The 24,067-nt window shown below is 39.8% G+C and overlaps 1 protein-coding gene across 3 annotated transcripts in view; it reads left to right on the top strand.

The window, feature by feature from the left end:
* The window catches only part of PLAGL1 (PLAG1 like zinc finger 1), a 48,802-nt gene that overhangs the window by 4,705 nt on the left and 20,030 nt on the right, over positions 1-24,067 (top strand). Inside the window, exons 2-3 of one of the 3 annotated variants that reach the window (XM_053972489.1) lie at positions 4,404-4,509; positions 13,723-13,765. In XM_053972489.1, the coding sequence (XP_053828464.1) occupies positions 13,747-13,765 (19 nt within the window). In that variant the 5' untranslated portion in view covers positions 4,404-4,509; positions 13,723-13,746. Of the gene's footprint in view, positions 1-4,403; positions 4,510-13,722; positions 13,766-21,624; positions 21,634-24,067 lie in introns of those variants that run through there. The other 2 variants (XM_053972488.1, XM_053972490.1) reach the window with 2 other exon arrangements.

The raw sequence follows: 24,067 nt of genomic DNA, 5'->3' as shown, positions 1-24,067 counted from the left end.
AATTTGCTGTGAAAGAGTGTTTTGGGTTCCAGATGTCTGACATGACAATCCAGAAGCAACAGCTATTTCCAATGGACTTTACTGTCTCTATGTTTCTTATATTTCCTATTTTTTTCTTGCTTTTTCTGCTTGTACTGATTGATCTTTTGTAAAAAGGCATGCGTTTCAGTGCTAAATAAGGATCAAGGATGCCTTTGTAAACTAGTTCTGTCTTGGAGGACAGAGTAGATCTGCTTTTATCTTTCTGTGTCTTGCACCTAGAGCACTATTTTAGAAGCTGTTTCACAAGCAACTTGGGATAGAAAAATATAAGCTTAAGAAAGCACTTAGGAAAATATTAGTGTAGCAGTATCTAACCTGTGCTAACAGAACAACAAGCAAATGTAGTGCATTGAGCAATATTAAACTTTGCTCTTCCACTCACTCTCTTGTTTCTAGCTTTCTGTTGCTATTAATGGTGTTGAGGGACTCTTGAGGAGAAGCAAGGATGTCTTCTGCATGAGTGACACGTCTTTCAGAGAGAACCACAACAGCAAGAGTCCCATGTGATTCTTTTGGTCATAAACTGTCATTGCAATTTTGTTGGTGTACTTTAGCTAGAATGTTATTTCAATCACTGCAGCTGTAAAGTGTGATGGATAGCTTTGGTTTGTCCTGTCCTGCAGAAATAAGTAACTTTAGATTCAGTATGGCTTTTGTAAAGATTACAATAAAAGTGCTGTAAAACTGAGCAACAAACAAGTTTTTTATGTAGCAATAGAATTCTATTTCGTCAGTACCTTGACAGGTTGATGCCCAAAGAAGACACCAAGTGTCTAATCATTTTAGTGTCCTGCAATAATAAGTGGTGGAAGGACCAGTGAGGCACATATTAAAGACATAACTAAAGTAGTTCAATGCTTATTTTGTCCCTGAAGAGGTAGATATTACTTCTTTTCCAGGTGGAATTATCTCCAGAGTCATTGTCACAGATATGGCATGTAGAGAACCAAGAGGAGTTTGAAAGGAAGGGAAGTAGAGATGCTGCACAAAGATCTGCAAAGAGGGAGTAAGGAAAAGGCAGAGGGAAGGTAGTAAAATGCTGGAAAGTATTAGCTAAGAGAAAGAAGTTACTGAAAACATAACTGATGTTTGATTGGCATAACAAAAGAGAAGCTGGTAGATAAAAGTACAAAACCCCTGGAGATATGTTTTGTAATCACAGGTTCTATTTCAATTCAATTTTCATTTAGTCTTAGCAACCAGCTTAACTTTCTGTGCAGAGGCAACCTTTGTAATGCTCCAGAAATGTTCCGTACATGTTCTAGGATGCTTTCTGGCTTCTGTTTTTTTTCTTTTTTATGTGCTGAGAGTCAAGGCTCACTTGCATCATTTAGTAAGGAAAAGACATTAAATCCTTTTAAAGTGATTAAGACAAACCAAGAAGATGTAACAGAATCCTTTTCCGCACTTAAGTGTCTCAGCAATCACCCATATTAATTAGGCAAGTGACTTAATACCTCTCACAGTAAGAAAGAGCAGCAGATGATTTGCCTGCTGAAATACTATATTTTTTTTTTTTTGTATTCTCGGGGCTCATCCAAGAAAAGACCAGAGCTGCTGACCAGAATGAGTCCAAATGCGCTATAACAAAACCACTCCTCCCTCTTTCAGTGGAAGAGAAATTTGAAAACTAGCACGAGGTATCCTGAGTAGATGCATCATTTGCTTCCTGTAAACCTGGCAGCCAGATGGCCCTTCCTCATCCCAGTGGTGCCAGGCACTGGAGAGAGGTCACTCAGTGCTGGTCCTCAGTGGTGGGTGCCAGTGAAAGTAAGAAAAAAGTGTCAGGTGAGGATTTCCACAGTTAGGCTGTTGGACTCCAAATGAAGGTGAATTAAATTTCTCTTGTCCAGAGAAGGGCAACAAAGCTAGTGAAGGGTCTGGAGCACAAGTCTGGGGGAACAGCTGAGGGAGCTGGGGTTGTTTAGACTGGAGAAAAGCAGGCTCGAGGGAGACCTGACTCTCTACAGCTGCCTGAAAAGAGGCTATAGCCTGGTGGGGGTTAGTCTCTTCTCCTAGGCAACAAGCAACAAAGAGGACATTGTCTCAAGCTGTCCCATCAGAGTTTTAGGTTGGACATTTGGAAGAAATTCTTCACAGAAAAGGTGATCAGACATTGGCATGGGCTGCCAAGGGAGGTGATGGAGTCACTGTGCCTGGAGGTGTTTAATGAAAGGCTGGATGTGGCACTTAGTGCCATGGTCTAGTGGACATGGTGATGTTTGGTCATGTTGCACTCAGAGCTCTTTTCTCACCTAGTTGATTCTGTGATTCTGTTACTAACAATTTCAGCAAAATGTAGCACAGCTTGGAGCACCGATTCATCACAAGCCAGTGAAACTGATACAAGTCTGCAAAATGTTTTGGTTTCAGTTAACTCCGGGTATGCAGGCAAAAATAAGTTTACTGGAAATATTTTGACTTGTTCATGACTCACTTGTTTTTACAAACCTAACACTCCTTTCCTCACGAAGCGAGTAAGTATGCAGGCAAAGCAAACACATTTACTATAAAATCTGTGATAACCAAAATTCTGTAGTTCTGAAAGATATTCTCAGCTTGCCCTTATTCAAAACCTTTTGAGGGGGTCAGGGAGGCGTTCATGTGGTGACACTCCCTATGTCCTGGCTTGGAAACATGTTGTTTGGATTTCTAGTTTTGCTTAGAACAAAAGATTGGCGAGGCATTTTGCGTCTCTTGGGGGTTGCAGATGGATCGTAATGATATTCTTGTCACTGGTTGTACCCGGCAAGGCTTCTGGACCTTATTACTTCTCACATAGCAGCTGCCAGGGACAAGAATGATTTTCACACTTGGAAATCATCTTTACTTGACTTGTGCACATTTACATGCTGTTCTTCTCTCTGAAATACTCTTAGTGTAATTGATAGAAGGAATTGTCTCCCTTTTTAATAATTGAATTTGCTATACAGATTTTTCACTGAGTCTGTGGAGGGTTCTGGCTAATAAAAATGCATCCTAATTTTTAAGCATTTATTGAATGAAAAGAAGAAAGGCTGCCCTGGCCAAAACAGAGAGATTGACAAGATAGAAAACAAAACAAGGATAAATGGGATATTAAATTGCTTTCCACCCTTTGTCTTACTCTAATAGAAAAGATAAGGCCTGAAATTATTTTTTTTCCTTTAAGTTGTTCTTATATTTCAGCGATTTGTCAGTGTTGATGCCTGAATCTCAGAACACTTCAAGTCTGCAGGCTTCAGGACCTATACAGCCAAATATTTACAGATTTTTAGACCTCTAACTAAAATAAAATACTGAGTTACAGAGTGTATACTATGATGTTAGAGGTCATCAAAGAGAAGGGATTGTGGTCTCAGTCCTTTCAAAAATAAAATTACCAGATTTTTGCTAAATTTTTCATACCACTTTTATCAACATCAAAAATCTCAGCATTATAAAATAATTTTAAAATAAGACATTACTGAAATGAGTATGGACTTCTTAAACTAATAGAAAACAGAGACTATAAATAAGATTGTTTCAGATATTTTTTACCCAAATCTAAAAAAGAAGTTCATGCAATAGTTGAGACAATGTAGAATGAGTGACTTTTTTTGATCTGTAAAAATATCAGCAGGATGTATTACTTTGAAAATTTTTACTTGTCAAATTCACTGATTTTTTTCAACTGTATAAGTCTCTGAATTACCTTTGTGGTCAGTGATTTGCACTGATAACTTTATAAATTTATTAAGTAATCATCTAATTTAGAAAAACCCAGAGTCAGGTTATAATGTTTAATATTAAATTCTATCCTGATAGCAAAAAATGGTTGCACATCTATTGAGGTGTTATGGTTGCTATCATACTTTTAATAATATATTTGGGTCCCAGAATCTCAAATTGCAGTAAATTTTAATTTGAATATCAGGTGTTTTGACAAGGATATTAATGCAAAGTTGAATCCATGAAGTTTACCAAACAACTTAAGACAGCATAATTGTGGAGAGTGTGACCTGCTTGTCCCAGCAGAGCACTGACTCTTGAATCATGTGGGTTCTCCCTATGTGAATATGGTTAGCAAGTCATTAGCAACCATTTATTAGAAAACTATTAGTTTGTTATTAAGATTTTAGTAGATGTAGGAGATTAGAATGCATGATACAACAAGGAAAATACACTTTGATAGCTGTTGACAGAAGACATCCAAGTGTTTGATAGTGGGCACTTTTAGATAACCCTGAGTTCTTCCACTTGCAGACCTCACATGATGTATAAACCTCTGACAGAATATGTTCATGTAGGTTTTTGTAAATTACTAAACCAGCCTTCTGTTAACTTGGTGTGGAAATGCCAAACATCTGAGTTGTTTCAGGTTACTTTTCATTAACTCACAGAACCATACTAAATGGATGCTTCAAAAGTCAGAGTTGGAGTTGAAGAGGTCCTGCAACTTGGTGAAGAAATGAAGACAAGAGACCTTTCGGTGAATTTTAATAAAAGGTTAGAGATCACTTAGCTTGTTTTTTTCTAAATTATTGTAATTTTTCTATGTCAAGATCACTTTTAAATGAAGAAATGGTGTTCTTTGCTTCTGTTTCTAGAGCACATGGAGAAGTTAATCAGGTTCCAAGGCTGTCTCTGAAAAATTGGCATACAGACAAGTGACTGCAATAAAAATGCCAAACTGTTGAAATACAAGGTGTATTTTATATCAGCCTGCACTTGGCATTCATTAATCTGTGGTGCACCATATTCCAAGCTCTTTATTTGGTATTGACAGAGGAATTAACAGTGACTTATTTTTAAGTTGTTTTTGGCATTCTGTGGAGGTAGTGGCTCTTCCTTTACCTTTGGTCTCGACATCATTGACCTTGTTATCCTGTTTTCATAATTCCTTTCATGTTCTCTTTCACTGAAAAAAAGAACCTTATGTAGAGAAGAGACAATCTCCTTTAATTTATTCAAGTTTCAGTTTTGCTGGACAAAACAGTAGAACAACATTGCCCTGCAGGATGAAATTTTAAATGAGCATGAACTCTGTGCATGTAATGCCACATTTTTTTGGCTTCTTGTTTGAGTAATGTACAAGAAGGGGCACAGAATCCCAAACAGGTTTGTATACCATGCAATTCCAGTCCAGACTTCAGAAAGGCAGGAGTCCATTTATAAATCTGTGTGACCAGTTGTCAGTATGGGAGAACAAAAGGTTAATTAATCTTTAGTTGACAATGGGGAGCAACATTTTATCTCTTTTTTATCTGAGAAAGAGGTTACTGGGCTGAATATGAATAGTTGCATCTATATCTGCTTTTATTCAACAATAATCTGTGAGCCACAATTTGTAGATTTTTGGAGTTATTAAATGGCATGATAACCAAAGGAAAAATTAAGGAAACAGCCAAGTAATATTTAGGAACATGTATAGCTTTCATTATTAAAGCATATATGAGCCATTTGGAGGATTTGGTTATTATTGGAGTCGTGCACCATAGGCATTCTAGGCACTACTATGAAAATATAACCCCTAGAACAAACATACCTTTTAAGAAAAGGCAATAAGAAATCACTTCTCAAGTTACTGTTTGGTTCCAATAGAATCAGTCCCTGACAATTAATGTGATGGCTAATTTCAGTAAATTAGTTCTAATAATTATCCCTTGCCTCTGTAGCATATGAAGTGGTAGCTTGCATTTCCCATGCAGTATCCTGCTCCAGCCAGTCCATGTGTGTGAAGAGGAGGAAGAGGATGTGGGTGGTATTGCTGCCGAGTTTGCCATTGACAGGTCCAGCTGCTGTCCAAAGGAAATCTGAGCTTGCAGGTTGAAGCAAACAAATGGAGCAATGTGACAGGCAGCTGTTCCCCAGTATAAGTCTTGCAGCGTTAATTAAAACAAATCAGCTCCTGCTGTCTCTCTGCCTCGAGTATTAAGTTCTTAGTGAAAACTTTACTTATGCTTCAGAGTTACAAGGATGTACTCGTGTTATCATTGCCTACTTCAGGCAGCTCAAGCAAATCTCTGAAGTATGGGGCCTTTGGGAGTGGAGAGGAAAAAGAAAACATTTCTAGTAGCCAAGAAGCTGTTAACAAACGGTGAGGCTGTTTGTGGAAGAGCATTAATTATGCTTTGCTACATAATTTAGGTATAGAGACATCCAGCTTTTATGAAGCAGCTAAGGAGACTAAGCTGCTAAACCCCTTGGAATCACTGTGAAGATCACTTTGCATCTAAAATAACTGAAAAATACCAATATTCTTGACCCAAAATCCTTTTTCAGGTAAAACTTCCTCACTTTTACAAGTTTCTAAATGAAGTAGTCATTTCTCAGCATTGAAATTTAAAACTGCTGAAAGTGTATGACAGTGAGCAAAACTGAGAAGTGAAATTTGACCAAATAATTTGAATGTGTTTTTATAATATAGCAGCAATATTACACATTGCATCACCTTATTGCAATAGTGCTTAGGTTGCATGTGTTGTAGATAATGTGCAAGTTTGTGAGCATTTTGAGGGTGGGAGGTTTTAGATTACCACAATCTAAGCAAGATGTGTGAGGTAAGGTGTTGGCTTCTAGATGACAAATCTGTTTTTATGATTTCCTGAAATTTACTGACATTGCCAAAGTACTGACTAAAAGCGTATCAGCGTATCCCCCTTTCTGGTCACGGGAGTGACCGTTGCACCGTGTGGGAACTTGTCCCTTTGTCTGTCTCCACTGTGGGTTTTGCTCACCGCATTTGGAAAGTTTTCAGCTGCTACTGTGTGTTATTTGTATCAAACTTATGAAAGAAGTGAGTGTTAAACCCCAGGTTTCTGTCAAACCTTTTTTGAAGCCAAAGACTTGTTGATTGTTTGGGGACAACTGCTTGAGGATGATTGCAGGAAAGGGACAGGAAATCTCCTGCTGACCAGTCTGTCCAGCAGAGGAGTGGCAGTGCCCTTCTTGAAATAAGTGTTGGGATGCAGCTTGAAGTGATGAAAGAGTTTAGCCAAGTTATTGAGGGAGAACAGGAAAAAGTGCTTTTCACGTGACCTTGTACAACTGGGTTTGGTGTTTATTTTATGCTGGGGTTCAGTCCTGAGTTTCAGCCAGTAGACCAGACTAGTCTCCAAAGGGCTCATTGAAATGGAAATGGTTTTGCCCTGCTGCTGTGGAATGCAAATTATTTTAGGAATGTTCCTGGGTCTTGAGGCTTTCTAAAGCTCACACTTACAAGATTTCTTTTTTTTAGCTCATTTTATCCAATTCTCATAGGAAAATAAGGATCCAGGAAGATGATTGGTGCCTTGATCCTGACCCAGCAAAATATGAAGTGTAGGTTTGTCTTCATGTGTACAAATAGTTCCCTGCAAGTCAGTGGTGGGAAAACATGGGAAATGCAGAATTGCTTTGCTGGATCGCAGTCAAAATTCTGAGCGCTTTGCAAAGCCAAAAAACAAGAGCAGCCTCAGTAAGGCAGGCTGGCATGAGATGATATTTGGTATCTTTTCCTAGGAGTTTGTCTGCCTTTTGTTACTATCTCTTTTTAAAAAATCTATATAATAGCTTTTCTTGTTATCAGGGCACTGAAGATGGGCAAAGACTTGTGTTTGGTGCCTTATCTGCCACAGGTCTTTTGCTGACCAAAATAGATCAGTGTCAAGTGATACAGGCTTGGAAAATACGGTGAGAGACAGTGCCATATTTCAGAACAGGAAGAATTTGCTTTGAAACATGGAATGAGATTTGTTCATCTTTGTGTTTCTGCTATCAGGGCACAGGATATAAGATGTATTTACTTCTAATGAAAATTGGGGTTTTTTTGCTTTAAACTGAAAACAGACTTGGATAGATTAGGTGCCTGTGTGTGGACCATATTTGCTGATGCTACATGTGGAGGTGATCATAACCAGGTTAGAATATTGATTGGTTGGTGGAGGGAGTGCTAAGGCAGGACTTTTTTGTGTATCCAAATTTAATGCTCGGTATAGCTTTGCTGAAATATTAGCAAAGGGATCCAATAATTTTCAATAGGATGACTGGAAGTCGCTGGGAACTGACAGGGCTCTTAGTTGCTTGCATACTACTGCATTTAATCTGTGGAGATGTGTATATAGTTATAAAGTTTCCGTCTGGAGCAAGACCAGCTTATGTATTTCTATAGTGTCTGTGTGTCTGTAAACACAATTTAAAACATTATCAAGAAGGTGTACAAAATGTCCGTAGTAAATACATTAGAGAAAACATCCTTGAGGACATGACTTTTTGTCCACTCGCAGTCTGCCTTATGATTTTGTACAGTTCTTTTACCTCTACATAGTCCTTTGTAAAAGAGAAAGACACTGCATTTTTAATATTGTGTTTTCCTTATTTTTTTGCATTCACAAATAAGACTTACTTAGGGACCTTCTGCAATATTAGTGAGACAAATTTCTAGATTGTGGACACAAGCTTTCATGTGTTGTACTGCACAAGGTTTTTTGCTTAATCAAGGGAAAGATGCAGAATCCTGTACATAAAGAAAAAGATGATGGCAAAACAGTTTTTCTCTTTTGTAATTATAAAATAATACCATGACTTGAAAAAAACCCCAAGTAATTGTAAAAGTATAACTTATACTATTTTATATTATAAATAAAGTGATTTATAATTTCATCTATTTTGCTAGTGAGGGACTCTACATATGATAGACTAAAAATGCACAGAATATCACTGTTGATCAGTTAGATCAAATAAATCATACACTTGAGGGGTTGTACTTAGCATGCACTAAATCCTGATACGGAGGTACACGTGGGACTAACACAAACTTTAGAAAATCTGCGTGGGTTTCTTTAGATGAAGATTTTGACTGTGCATATTAATTTTTTCGTGTTAATCTTAAGCAATTTCTACATCATTATTATTGTCTTTCTTGTTCATGAATTTGGGAGAAGAGAAACTATGTCAGCAGTTAGCCCAGCGCAAGCACTAGCAGTAGCCAAAAGAACACAAGTAGGGACATTAGTGGAATGTTAACGCTGTGTGATAGATTCATTGTCTCCTGAAGGTGTTTTCTTCTGAGAGATTGCAACCTGAGTTATCAGGTGTGCTGAAAGTTAAACCCCAGCAACTGATTTCTGTGGTGGTGGAAAGAGAGTCCTTCCTGATTTAATCTCAGTATAAGTAGGTTAAGTGTGGTTTTCCTGTCACATCTTTACTTGTGTATTTTAGACATCTGTAACTCTATTACTTACCATAGATGTCTTGAAAAAATACATTTACTTGTGTTTTACCTTTATTTAGTTAAACTATGATAAAAGGTACTTAAATAGCAATGTCACTTACATGTGGCTCTTGTGAATCTATAAATGAATTGTTCTGGGCGTTCTTCTGAGTATCCAAGGAATAGCAGTGTCCCTTTTCAGCTGCATGAGTAAGGTGGACAGATGACTTCACACAGTGAGATTAGTCTTTTGATGACTGGTATGATGCCAGAGAAGATAGATGTACATCTCCTGAAAGAGAGGTCAGTGGAAGAGCTCTGTCACATGAACCCACGTGAGAATCCTTGGGTGTTATATGCAGGGCAGCTGTCTCAAACAAGTTGTAGTCTTACGTTGCAGACATTGCAAAGGTCCCTCACACAGCAGTTTCCTGGCTTCCCTTGCCATCGAGTTTGTTGTCTCTGGTAAAGATGAGCTTCAAGGCCAGGGAAACAAGTGCTTTGTGGTAAAACCTTGTCGTCCTCCTAGAACTCTGCAGTGACCTGCAGCAGCTGTAGAAGGTGGAGTCTTTGCTGCCCTTCTTGCTGCCTCCCAGTGTGAACCACTGATAAGCAAGGAAGTTATCAAGGCCATTGCTGGCAGCCTTCACAGATGTCTCATGTGTCATGAACAGCCCCATAGGTTCTGTGCAGTCTAGTTTTCCTTGCTGTGCATTTCCTTGTGGAAGTCACCTTTTATCTGGTGTAGCAGTGACTTTGATCCTCCTTGTAGGTCCTCCTCATGAACCATACTTGGAAACTGCTGCCTGTTTTCATTAATTCCATGTCTTCTGCACCAGAACAGAGCAGGTAGCAGGCATTGCCTTTCCCGCTGTGGACTCTGGACATCGCAGGACGTCCTCTGAGACTGGACCATATGTATCTATCATATGTATCTATTCTGAGTCATACATGCCCACAGTGTGCCCACTAAAATCACTTATAAAACATAAAATGCATAGCCTCTGAATTTTTGGCAATGGTGGAGCATCTGAAAATAACCCAATCCCTAAAATCCTGAAAAGACAAAATACACTGTGACATGTCCTCCTAGGCAGTGCAGAACCCATCCCCACTTCCTCTAATGCGTGCAAATCATTTTCCACCACCACAAAGCACTGAATTTTTCATCATTCAAAGTGTCTGTAATCACTGCTTTGCTATCTCTTGACTGTTAACCATCTATTGTACTCAACCCATCAAGTCTTCTTCAACCTAAATGAATAAGTTATTTTCATGATACCTGAAAGCCTGTAAAAACCTCATTAGGCTTTGCCTCACTTTTTCTAGCCTGCAATTTTCATGTATGGGAAACATCCATCACTCAGCTTCTCTTCCTCTTCTGCCCATTCATTGATGAGAAAGGAGGATACTTAAGAGCAACTGCAAACAGCTTATTTTGACTGTGTGGGCAGCACAGCAAATTTGGCCAATATATCTACAACCCTTTGTCTAAAGATCAGTGTGGTTCATGGCCAGCCACCTGAGTTTAGATGGACAAGTGGCTGATGTGGCCAGAAGCTGCCAGGTACTGTGCCTGCTTGGCACAGTATCTGTGGTTGCCACAGCTCTGCGTGTGTTGGAACTCCCTTGGTCGGGGGAAATACACTGCACAAGGGGTGCCCTCGAACCCTTGAAGAAGGAGAGGGATTTACGGTATAGTTTTGTGCAGCTAGGATGGCAGGCAGTTCTGTGTCCCTGTTGAGGATAACTGCAAGGAAGAGCTGGCATAGCTTATGAAGGAGCTTGTAGTTCTATTTAAACTCCCCTGCCCCTGCAAATACAGGTCAAGATTTGTTGCACTTATCCTCACTCTGTCAGAGATAGTCTGAACCAGCTGTTGGAAGAGAAGCAGTTCCTTCTGGTGGTGTGGTTCCTTGTTCCTGTGAGCGGGTTGTGTTGCAGTGACTGGGGTGCCCTCACGGAGGTGCTCCCTCTTGGTCTGTAGTTTCTGTGCTGCCCTTCCCAAGGGCTGGACTTGGGCACTTGGGGTTGCTGTTGCTAACACTGTTTAATCATAGAATTGTACAGGGGGAAAAAATTTTCAGGCATCAGTGGCCTGTGAAGAAAAACACTGGTGATTTACCCCCAAAATGACATCATAGAACAACTCAACCAAAAATTAATTGGGATGTTCATGGACCACAGTGTCACTGTAACAAGGCTAGATGGAGGATATGTGGGGGCCAGAGAGGGCATGGACTGAGGCTGCACTTCCTCATGACAGGACAGTGCTGCAGACCAGATGTGTGACAATGAAGGTATACTAATGACTCAAACCATATGGGAGGGAAGAGCTTGTGTTGTGGTGGTTTAGCAGGTAGTTGCCCTGCAGATTGAATGCCAACACAATTAAATAATTCAATCACAAATCTAGTTATTCAGTGAGGGAAATGTTGTCTATTAGTTGATGGCACTGCTTTGACAGTGATAACAAGTAGCCTGCTGTTTCTGGGGATGACAAAGGCTGGTGCGTGTACAGTCACATATGGATGCCATTAAAGTCCACTGTTCCCTCTGCAAGGGCTATATTTTTAGAAATTAACACCACAGACAAGAGCCTTGCTCTCAGCCAGAATGGCGTCAAACTGCAGAGCAGATTTTTTCAGAAATAAAGTGTTTTCTGGATGATGGAAATCAGACTAGGACACTTGCTGCTTAGGAAGCCTGCTGTCAGCATGCCTATTTTATCTGGAAAGAGGACTCACTGATGTCCCTCTAGCGTGTGGGCCCCTTTACTTCTGCTTTCTCTCAGCACAACTCAGTTCTTGCAACCAGCCCCAATTAATTTGAAAGTATCTTACTAGCTATCATTGTATTTTTTAAAATGAAGATTTTTTTGGACCTATTTCAGTCAGCAACAAAATACTGTTGTCTTCATCAGAGTCAAGTTTTCACAGAATCATAGAATAATTTAGGTTGGAAAAGACCCTTCAGATCATAATTCCAACAATTAACCCAGCACTGCCATCTCTCTAAGCACCATGTCTACGTTTTTAAAATATCCACGGGAATGGGGACACTTCCCATGGCAGCCTGTTCCAGTGCTTGACAACTCTTTTGATGAAGACTTTTTTTGTAATTTCTAGCCTAAACCTCTCCTGGCACATCTTGAGGCTGTTTCCTCTTGTCCTGTCCCTTGTTACCTGGGAGAAGAGACTCATCCCACCTGGCTACAACCTGGCTATAACCTCCTTTTTGTGTACAACCTCCTTAGGTGTTGTAGAGAGTCATAAGGTCCCCCTGAGCTTCCTTTTCTCCAGGCTAAACAAAGCCAATTCCCTCAGCCGCTCCACATAAGCTTTGTGCTCCGGACTCTTCACTAGTTCTGTTGCCCCTGAACTCACTCCAGCCCCTCAATATCTTTCCCCGAACTGACCACAGGATTTGCGCTGCAGCCTCACCAGTGCCGAGTGCAGGGGGACAATCCCTGCCCTGGTCCTGCTGGCCACACTATTGCTGATCCAGGCCAGGATGCCCCTGGCCTTCTTGGCCACCTGGGCACAGCTGGCTCATGCTCAGCTGCTGTTGACCAGCACCCCCAGGTCCTTTTCTGCCAGGCCACTTTCCAGCCACTCTTCCCCAGCATGTAGCACTGCCTGGGGTTGTTGAAACCCAAGGGCAGGACTCAGCACTTGGCCTTACTGAACATTTTTTATTCACCCTAATTCATACACATGCACACCTTTAAACTGCCTTAAACACTGCCTGATTTATACATGGCATAAAATGGCATACTGATGTGATTTGTACTGTTATTTGTGTGTCCCCATACTAATACACACATTATTATTTCTGTAGCTCCACGTAGCCTTATTCAGTCATTGGGATACCCATGTGTTGGGGATTGCTAAGACAGCTACAGAAAACTCAGATTCTACTCCTATATGCTTATAGTAAAATTTAGGTAAAAACCCAGCAGATGAATGAGAAGGGAACAAGATGAATGAATTCAGCAGAAAACCAAAAGTCTCCAGAAGTCCTTCAAGAGACCAGATAACATGTCTTGCCCTATATTTGGTTAATATTCTTTTTGACTCTGCAAGGGTCAGGACTGTTAGAAATATCAGGCTTAGGCACAGAACAGCATGCAGTGGGGTAAAATACATGATACTTGAAAATTCTGTTGTAATTGATACCTGGAAAATACATAATAATAAAAGTTAATGAAGATGTGGAATACAGTGAACTGGTCTTAATTAAAATGCATTGCATTTATATTGTTAATATTAATGACAATAATAACAATAACAATAACAATAAACTGACAATATTAATATTGTCAGTTTACATTGTCTGTGAAATGAAGCAGAATCAGTTTTTCTTTTCCTCTACAAACTGAAGTTCTTTCTTTTTAGATTTCTCTAGATGTGTTATCCTTATTTCCTAAAGAACTAAAAGACTATGCATATGATTATTAGCATGAGATATAAACATGAATAGTCCTAGTTCAGAAAACTGATAATTCTTTTTTCATTTATTTTGTGTAGGTTTCCTTTGCCTGATCTGTAAACATGTCCACAGACCTGCTCTGTAAGTACATTTCCATCATCCCACAGTGATTTTTTTGTACCATATGTTTTGATCGGATTCCCAGATGTACTCATGATTGATGTCTTTTATCTGAAGTATAAAGTCTGCTTTTACATTTGCGTTTCCTCTGGAACATCTGTGAAACAATATTGCCATTATAATCAATGGGATTATTCTTGGAGTAAAGTATGACTTAATGTGAGTAAAATTGTAAAAATCTGGCCCAAGTATAAGAACAGACTGGTTCATTGAGATTTAAAATTGCAATTCTGTCTAAAATATTTCATCTATCTTTGGCACAAATACCATCCCAGATTACTACAGGGTGATGTGCTCGGGGTTTTTTAATAATTTCGTGAATTTAACTCCTGTGCTTCCAAGGCATCATTATCCCAGTCACATCCAAATCTCCTGCCTTATCACTATTATTTGTCCTTCTTCTTAACAGTCAAGTGCTACATCCTTATGCTTTGCTGTCATAACTACCACGGAAGGTTATTGCTTACATTTCCCAGATACTTGCACTCTCTCGCTCCAGCTTAAGTTATCTGAAGCATCTAGCACATTTTTTTCTGCTTATTGATCTGATCTATATGCTTTCTTTTGGAGTCCCTCAGCTGCCTTTTTTTATCATTGCCTCCAAGGGCTGCCCAGCTGCACACTGTGCAATGTAAGAGAGGGAAATTTCAGACACACATTTTATCATTCTTCAGTACTTCCTTAGAGGAACAAGGAAAACAAGATTGTTTTTTTTTTTTTCATTGATAAGTGCAATCAATTAATAAATATAAAACCATCAGTGGCTTAATGGAAGATAGCAATTATATGTAGAGATCAAGTTATTTGTTAAAATGCATTTTTTTAATTTCTTCTGCGAAATGGCAATTTCAGGGCATACTTAAATGCCATTTCGATACAGAGAGAACTCTAAAATAAGGAATGTAATATGCCTGACTGTACTGTATTCAACAGGCAAAACTATTATCAAGAGTGAAATATTAAAGAATGCAGAGAGCAGGGTGACTGCATAGGGGTCATGGTCAAGACTCCTGAGCTGTACTCAGATGTTTGTCAGTTTTAGCAATTTTATGAGCTGGCAGTTTAATTTTTCTTTTTTTTTCAGCTCAGCAACAGTGTTTTTCTCATGTTCCCCCTAATGATCAGGGAGCTAGAGAAGCTGTCACCTGAGTAGAGGCTGAAGGAGTTGGGAGGTTCTGCTTGAAGAAGAGAAGGCTCAAGGGGATCTAGTTATGGTCTTTCAGTACAAAAATGGTGGTTACAGAAAAGGAGTTGGAAGCAGCCTTTCCCCAGGCATGCAGTGTGACAGGAAAGGAGGCAACGGCCACAAGTTGCTTTAGGGGAGGTGCTTGTGGATGCAAGGGGCATTTTCAATGGGGGATCAATCAAACATTGGAATAGGCTGCCCAGGGAAGTGGTGGAGTTGCCCTCACTGGAAGTATTCAAGATATGGCTTGACAAGGTCCTGGGTAATGCTATTAAAGGGCCTGCATTCAGCAAGAGTCTCGGCTAGTTGATCATTACAGGTCTCCTGCAACTTCAGTAATTCCGCAGTTCTGTATTTCCTTGTGTTCTCAGCTGTCTTCTGTGCAGTGAGCTGTCATCCCTACCAGCTGTCCCTGGAGTTCTCAGCATTGTACTGCTTGTGCTATGCCAGGTCCTGTGATACTTGCTCATGTTAGTGGGATAGAGATTTGTCTCCTCCCTTGGAGATGTGTCAGTGGCCTGGAGGCAGTGCTAGTGCTGAGGGAGCTCTCCAGGTTCCAGCTGGTGGGTGTTTGTGACAGCCGGGGAGTGCCTTGGGAAAACGATGTGCACATCAGTGCACAGGAGAATGCTAAAGAATGACATGGCAAATCTGTACAGGTGTGAATTGACTTCAGATCTTTATGTCTGTCTGTATATAAATAAGTATTTCAGAGCCAGCCTGTGAGCTCAGTACTAGCATACACTAACAAGCAACAAACACTAGGGTGTGTGTGAGGGATAATATCTACCAGACTGTGTTCCAGTTAAGGAATTTGGATATAACCAAACTGTTTGTGGGGGGAAAGATGTCTTTTGCTAATGCTTGGTTCAATACAAGGTCAAATTTTAGCATTAAAAATCTTGTTCCAGATTACAGTAATGAAGACAAGATGTATAATGAAAAAAAAAAAAGTAAAAATTCTAACCAAACTGGAACAAACCCCCTTAAATTCCTTAGAAAAAACCCCACTGCAGTCTAGGGCAAATTGCACAAAGAAAATATGGTTGCACAATACAAGGGCTGCTGCAGCTAGACCTCAAACTCCAGCAGCTAAGTCTTCAAGCTTGTGGAAATAAATCAGAAAAGCCAACATTCCAGAGAAGTTTCAGCACAATGAATTTGAGGTAGCAAACATTTCTCTGGTTTATATGGAGAAGCTAAGGAAAAAAAAAGACATTTATGAAAAGTCAGCTACCGAGGTTCAGTTGGTCGGGGAAGCAGCAGACTTCCCTTGGAGCTTGTTTTTCTTTTTATCCTTGGATGAACTAGTGTGCAGTATATTATGCTGCCTGAATGTAGGGGTTTGTCACGGTTAGCGCCGGGGGCTGTCCTAGGAATGTAGGAAGGCGATGGGTGTGAATGGAGCATGCAGTGGTCGGTGGGGATAGAGCCCACTCTTCGGGAAACCTGTTGCTGCTCCTCTCAGCCTAGCCGGCCGAAGCCAGGCAGGAAAGGAGGTGGGTCTTTGATCTCTTTGTTGTAGCTGCTCCCTGGGAATTTGCTGAAATCAATGCCCTGTTTTCCTGAAGAAATGAATGGCTATGCCTAACTAGCTTTGTGAAGCGCTGGGGAATTCACTGCTTCTGTTTATTGACAGCTGAAAAGGAGCACATGGTCCTGAATGGGTCCTCCTGGGGAAACAAAACAGAGAGGAGTTAGACTTAGTTGAATACAGGGGCATTTGGAAAAGTCTGCCGAAGGAGGATGACATGGTTCCTTACACCCTGTACTAGCATAGCCTGACTTTTTACTAAAATTGTCATTTAAAATAAGGTAAGGTTTATTTTGATTTCCCATATGTAGTGCGATTATGAAATGTTTGCAGTTCTGTTCTTGAGTGCAAAACCAATGTTTGAGTTGTATTCTGTCATGGGAAATACCTAAGTAACTCTTGTGCTGTTTCTAGCCTCTGTGTGAATTCATTTGTTCTTTATCTAACGGTGATTAATGAATATGAAAAGTAATAGAAAATCAGTATTCAGGTCTTCCAGTCAGGTCCTGAACATCAATCATTCATGTAAGCTATGATATGCAATTTTTTATACCTTTGAAAATCAGCTGAGTTGCATCAGATGATTTCTTAACTGGTACAGACTGCTGTGTCAATACTTATACACAAGGCAGTGACTAACAAGAGGGCCTGTCTGGCAGAAAATCTGGGAATCTCAAAATCCTTTGAAATGTGAGGATATGTTTTCAAACTTCTGTTTCCATGTGTGGACTCCAGGCAAGAGGTAGACTCACCACAATGCCTGCTGCTGGCTTTAGGTGTACATGTTTTTTTTGTAAAGACAGAAAAGAACAGCAAGAGAAGGATGATAAGGAAAAAGCAGTATTTTCATTGTGCAGTCCAGAACAGTTTATTAGACCAAGGGCATTTGCTGTGTAATTCATATGTAAATTTTCTACTGAAAACAGGAGAACATATTGTCAGAGTTTTTACATTAGTTTCTGTGGTGACTGAAGGAAAAGATTTCTGGGCTGGTGCAGCTACAATTTCCAGGTGTGGCCCACTTACGATAGCAGGAAAAACATTAAGTAATGTCATTTCTTCCTTTGTTATTTTAAGTGTAAGGGCTAGCTCAGAACAGAATAATTGCTGCCATGCAGCCTTGTTCTTACATGGCAGTAGGAATTGCTGTGGTTTTGTTGCAAACCCCATTAAAAGTATCTCTGCATGGGTGCAGTAATTTGAAAACTCTCAAATAGTCCCCTCATTTTGAGAGAAGTGCTTGGGAAGTTTCATGTTTTGTTGGAATATTTTGTGTTCCTCAGTCTGGCATTTTTTTCTTTGAGTGATGTTGAGCTAGTAATCTTACTAGTTTTGTTGCATTTTGTGCTTTTCCCAGCAGATAACTTATCAATTTTTCTTGGAAGAATTTGGGCTCCATATGCAAACATGCTTTCTTTTGATTACTTTGTGATCCTTAAAATGAAAATACATTGCTTAACTGTAGAGCATCAACATGTTTGCTTGTAGCTACTGCTGTTGAGTTTCCAAGATTTTCAGAGAGAAAAAGCAAAAAAAGCAAATGAATTTGTAATTTTCCCTAAGATGTGAAAACACTGAACTCAAGCAGGTAGATATCAAAGTTTGTGGGCTCAGTTTGTCATTATTGTTATCCAAATGTATCAAGACTGTTTTTTGACCTCACTTAAGTGTATTTATGCATGATAGGCATTGGAAGCCATTAAAGTGTAAAGCTAAAGCTAATATAAAGTTAACATTTAAGTTGGACAGGAAATATATTTGTAGGTCCTTTTAGTGCTGTAATCTAGATGTGTTATGAAAACGTTGACCAGTGAGGGTTCCTGGGTACTTGTAATGGTGCAAATAGAAAAGAATCGCAGTTGCGGAAAGCTCAGTTGATCGGGGCTTTTTTAGTTGGTGTAATGGGGAAGAAAGTGGATGATTCATGTGTGACAAGGAAGGTGGCACTTGTTCCCTGTTCCTCAGGCGATAAGACAAGGCAGAGTGTGTTATGTTTAACTTACTGGACTGGAAGGTGCTTAGGCAGATGTGAGTAGGGAGGTGCGTAGGGATGTTCTGGCAGGACAGTTGTCCCTTTGCCTCTTCTAACATCTTTATAAAAAATGAAATTGTTTTTGACCTGTTGGCAGTGTTGAAGTGGAAGAAGTATGAAATATTTGATTTCTAACCAACAGAGTAAAATATACCAAATACAAGGTGAGATATGTAATCACACACAGCTTTAAGTAAATATGTATGTTAAATAACCAGAGTTATATAAATACGTATCTGAGGAATGGTGCATTTCCCCCATGGTGATGCCTTTACCATCTGTTCATCTTGTTCTTCAAGCTAGGAAAGTATGAAAACAGGAACAAATTCTTTGCAACTTTGCATTGCAAGATTGCTTCTTAGATTCATGTAAGAATTTTTTTTGTGCGTGTGTGTGCATGTGACTTTTGCAAATAATTAAAAAACCCTACAGATTAATCAGAAATCCATAAAAAGTGTTTGAATTTTATTTGATCTCAAACTGAGATGACTGTCAGCAGAAAAAATAGAGCTGTATGGAAATACTTTATAATCTGAGTTGAGAGCTTAATCTATAGAAAAAATCTGCAATTTTTTAAACTCACAGATTTTTGCAACTCTCATGCAGTTCTCTTATAATAATCTATAATCATGTACTTTGTGTTTCTGTGTCTTACAGGGCTGTCGTTATGTCTCAGGAGAATAGTTATTGTGAGGAAAATGTACTATACTGCTGTCTAATTTGTTGTTGTCAATCTTATTAGCCTTTTTTAATCAGTCTGTTAAAGCAATGCAGGTAGACATAATTTCTTTATTACAGTATCAGTCAAGACATTAGCTAATTATCATATGGTTCCCCATAAAAATATTTTTGTAGGAAAAAAATAAATGTTGGATCATAGGAAAAAGAAAATGAATGAATGGAGACACAGATACGATACTCGCACATGTGAGTATTTTTTCACAGAAATAAATTTTTGCGTCTGTTCAGCAGCAGACCTTCCCAATGCCTATGTGGTTTTTTTTAAAGAAATCACTTCATGCCTTAAAAGAGGAGAATACTTAACAGGGTCATAAAGGCTAAGGATGAGAGTCTCCTACCCATTTTGTTCCCGGACAGGCTGGGAATCAAGCATGCTTTTCCTGTTGGAAATGAAGCAAGGAATAACAGAAGTTGTCTGTTATGAAGTGGATGCATAGTAAGAACTAAAGCTGTTTTGCTAAGCTGTTAATGACCCTTCATTTACAAAAGTCAATGTTGTTAAAAGACGACTCCTTCATTTTGGTATTTTAGAGAGATACTTTAGGGTTCATTGATAAAAAAAAAAAAAAAACCAACTTTTTTTCTCTTGGGTGAGTGGGAATATCAGCAGGAAGTTTGGATGGCTCACTGAGGAAGTTAATTCATTTTCCAGTTTTATTAATAGCTTCCACTGAATGTAATATAGACTGGAGTGTTCTTTCAGGACTCCAAGGTCTCAGCCTGAGACTAGCCTGACCCGTCCTAAGTGTCTCTGTATTCACTTCTCCACACAGACTTCTTTCTTTCATAATGTGGCTACTTGCACATCAGTGGGCCCATGTGCACAGACTAATACCTGCAGAATGGGTCCTGGGGTGCAAACACTGCACTTTGATTCCCAGTAGCTGTACTTGCTTCATGTTGTTATATGTGCCTCTAAAGACATCAGGTTCTGCAGCCACAGGATGAGTATGGTATCTCTTCGCTCTGCATGCCATGCTTCCTCTTTGCCTTCTACAGTGAAGTCATGTTACCTGCTCCAAAGTGTATCTACCTGCCTGGTTCTTTCTTCCAGTAAGCAGCTGGAAATATATGCCAACTGCTAGTGTCTTTGCTGGTAAAGTTCCTGCAAGTCTATGTTGAAAGTCACCAGTGGAAAATGAAGGATTGATTTGGGCTGCTTTCCTTAGGAGAGGTAGCTTTTTTCACCAAGTTTTCCACCAGTCTCTTCAAAACCACATCTGGATTTGGTGGCCAGTAACAACCAAGTTCAATGAAGGAGCAAGAGACCCAATCTAAGGTTCCCTTTTAAGGGAATGTTGCAAGGCTTGGAAATACTTCAACTAATCGATACTAATCTTTAGTCATTATAATTACTGCACTTCCTTTATCAGAATTGAAAACGTGATGTTGACCTGCCATCAATAAAACTGCTGACAGTATTAATGCACTTAATGTGGTGTGTGTGTGGCTGCGTGCATGTGTATTTATACATCTGTGCATTTAGGAAGATGTATTATATGGGTTTTTTTCTGCTGGAAGATTCTGGTGTCCGCGTTGAACTGCCACAGTAGCATTCACATTTTCCACTAAAACGTCTCACACTAAAATAAATCAACTGTCCTGCCAAAAATCTCTCCAAAAGGAAAGTGCTTGAGATACATAAAAGGCTTCTGCTGTGGCAGGTAGAATTTGTGATGTGTGAGATGCAGATTAGGGGGTCCAACATGTGGTCCAGGAGCCAACAGGGTGCCTATGAGCAGTTTGAATATGACTCTCTTGGTGGCTGTCTGTGTTTCTGTGACAGGGGGATTTTAGTCTTGCTTTGTGCCGTATAGAAGCAGCACAGTTTGGACAGTGCTAGTGAAGACCTAAAGCAAACAGAAGGTGTCACAGACAAGGAGCCAGAGCCTTGCACCAGGCTGGACTGCTGCTGGCTGCTGGGGAAGATGGGCAGAGTGCAGCAGAAAATCTTCCCTCTCAGACAGCTTTTTGCTGGGCATTTCATAGGACCATGCTATGCTGACTCAGGTTCTTTCTCATAAAAAGTAGTAGTTGTTTCTGTGAATTTGCTGTTAACTTCCTTCCCTGTTTCTGGATCTAAGTTTATATGACTTCATGCCAAGACAGTGGAGGGAGAGAAGGGAAAAAAAATCCCGGGAAAATCCAACTGCATTTTTCAATATGGTTGTTTGAAATGTGCTCAGCTTTCAGCAGAAAGTGAAGTCTCTTTGTTTGCACTGATTAGAAGCTATTACATGTAAACTATGGGAGGTGACTTCACTTGAACTGTGCTCATTTATGTATATAGGTTCTGGTAACAACCAAACCCCGTGGGTGTACTGGAAATGTGACAGGTAAGTTTTATCCCAAGAATAACCTGAAAATTATTATTTTTTTAATTAGCTTTCAATCATTCAATGAATTTTTTGACCTTAGGTCATTTTTAGATGAATGAACATACCAAGAACTTTGATAAACTAGTTGATCAGACTGTACTGAAGTTTGCACCTACACACTTTCCCTCCTGTTTGGTTTGTTGGGGCTTTTTTCTCCTTTAGTTTTGCAGGAAAGATGTGTAAGTTACTGTTTTTTCAGGTGTTCAGACAGTGAAGGTAACTTTTTTCTGTGGAGTTTGTAAGATACAGCGGAGCACAGGTGTGCTTTTGCTGCAGAGCCTTCATGGGAACATGTTGAAACTGCTGAATTCCATAGCCCAGCTGTGCTGCTTGAGGTTTCTCTAAGTGTTTTGCTCCTCAGATTTGCTAGACAGAATGAGCACGGTAGAAAGCCTCATTGGGATCGGTGTGAGACTGATTTTTCACAGAAAGCTGTGCCTGTTGTAGTACTTCATGGCCACCAGGTGAAAGACTTACTGTTCCCAGATGAGCTTGATTATCGTCATGATGACTCCCTATTAGGAATGAGTAATGAATCATAGTATTTGTTATCTTTTATGTGTTTGTATAACAAATAGTTCTGCAGTTTGGAAGAATTTACATATTGGAACTTGTGTCTGCCAGAAAAATGCACACATGCTTTGTGTTAGGTTTCTTTACAGTCAGATAAGTGCTGAGCCACCCTTCTAGAGGCATTCTTCCATAAGAACAGCTGGTGAGGATCACACTGCTGTGAGGAAGGACTGGGTGCCTTGACAGATGATCTCCCACTGCTGAAAACCCAAGGGTGTACTCTCCTTCCAGATCTTTATTCTTCTTGGGAACAAAGACAAGCACAGGGAGGATGGAGGTGAGGTGAGGGAAGGTGTCACAGCAAATCAGTGGCTGGGTCAGGATGCTTGAGGGCCAGGTTTACCTGCAGTGCTGGGTTTTAGGGAATCAGCTTGACCTGCTGGTCTGACTGAATTTATGGGGTGGGGTGGCAGAAAGGCATGTTTGCTGTTCTCTTTCTCTGTTTCTGTCTCCAAATATAGTAACTCATTTTTAAAGTTTTGCATTTTAGTAGAGTGAGGTCATGTTCCCATGAATATGTTTAATGTTCAGAATGATTTCTGGGATGTTTGCAAACCACCTACTGTTCTCCTTCCCAGGGAGGGGGCCCCAAGAGCAGTAGGCATTTACATGCAGGGTGCCACTAATGCCCGAGCAGGACCAGGACTCCTCCTCACCCTTCATCTGTGTCTCAGGAGCTCCTGTCCTCTCACCAGAAAGCCTTGGCATGGCAGCACCAGGCCTTGGTAAGGGGCCAATATTGCCCCAGCAGCAGCATATCCACAGTTTCTGTTCTGATGCCATCAGGTAGTGGCTGCAAGGCTTCAGGGTTTCCATGTGTCTAAGACAGGGGAACTCTCTGCTTGAAATCTAAAGTTTCCCTCTTAAGCACACAGGAGGAAAGCTGCCTTCTTTTTTTTTTTTTTTTTTTTTTTTTTTTTTTTTTTTTTTTTTTTTTTTTCCTTCCTTGTCAGGCTGGTGTTATTTTGGGTGCAGGGTTATGGAAAACACTGCACCTGCTTCCCAAATAATACAGTGTCATGCACAGAAGTGCAAGTTTCCAGTCTTTATCCAGGTGAATGATTATGATTGCAAAGTCAGCCTGTAGTGGGGATTCTTGATTTATGTATTTTTTCTTTTTTTCAATGCAGAGCTGAGCAGTTGTTAATCTCTGCTAATACATGGTTTTGGTGTATGACATAGAAAAGACATGAAAAGGAGACATTGAGAAAATGTTCACCTATTTTGATGCTGGACTAGGGATCAGTTAACAAGTAAAGATCACTCTGTAGACAATTTAGCATAAAAAATCAGAAGTTAATGGGATTTGAATAAAATTATTCTGGATTCTGGTAATTGTGACAAGTTCTATTTTACTACAATATAAATAGAATCAATTATTAATCAGTTAAAAGCTTCATTTTGCACATCAAACTTAGGTTATAAGGCTTCTTTCATGAACTTTTTTACAGAGAAAATGTGTCAGTGGCCCACAATAATGGGAAAATAACTTGTGATTAACTGTTTGCTAATTGAGTACTTTGAATTTTTTGCCAAATAAATTGTAGAACAAGGATTTCAAGCTTTTCCAGCACAGAGTGCTGCAGAACAAACCTCAGGCTGGAAATCCTCATGCACCTTTGGCTAAGAGAATCAAGACTGGCATGTGCAATGTACTTCAGAAAATATCCAGACGATGTTTTTGCAGTGTTCCTCTCTGTGAAAGCTGAACAAGGCTAACGGAGTGCTACAGTTTTACTCTGGAATAAATTACTGTTGTTTGCTATGCAAATCTTATGATTGTAATTAGGCTAGGATTTCCACTGCTGTGTACACTGAT

The sequence above is a fragment of the Vidua macroura genome, chromosome 3 (genome assembly GCF_024509145.1).
Source record: "Vidua macroura isolate BioBank_ID:100142 chromosome 3, ASM2450914v1, whole genome shotgun sequence".
NCBI classification, from domain to species: domain Eukaryota; kingdom Metazoa; phylum Chordata; class Aves; order Passeriformes; family Viduidae; genus Vidua; species Vidua macroura.
Note: the sequence above shows the minus strand (reverse complement) of the source record. Positions and strands in the feature narration are given on the sequence as shown.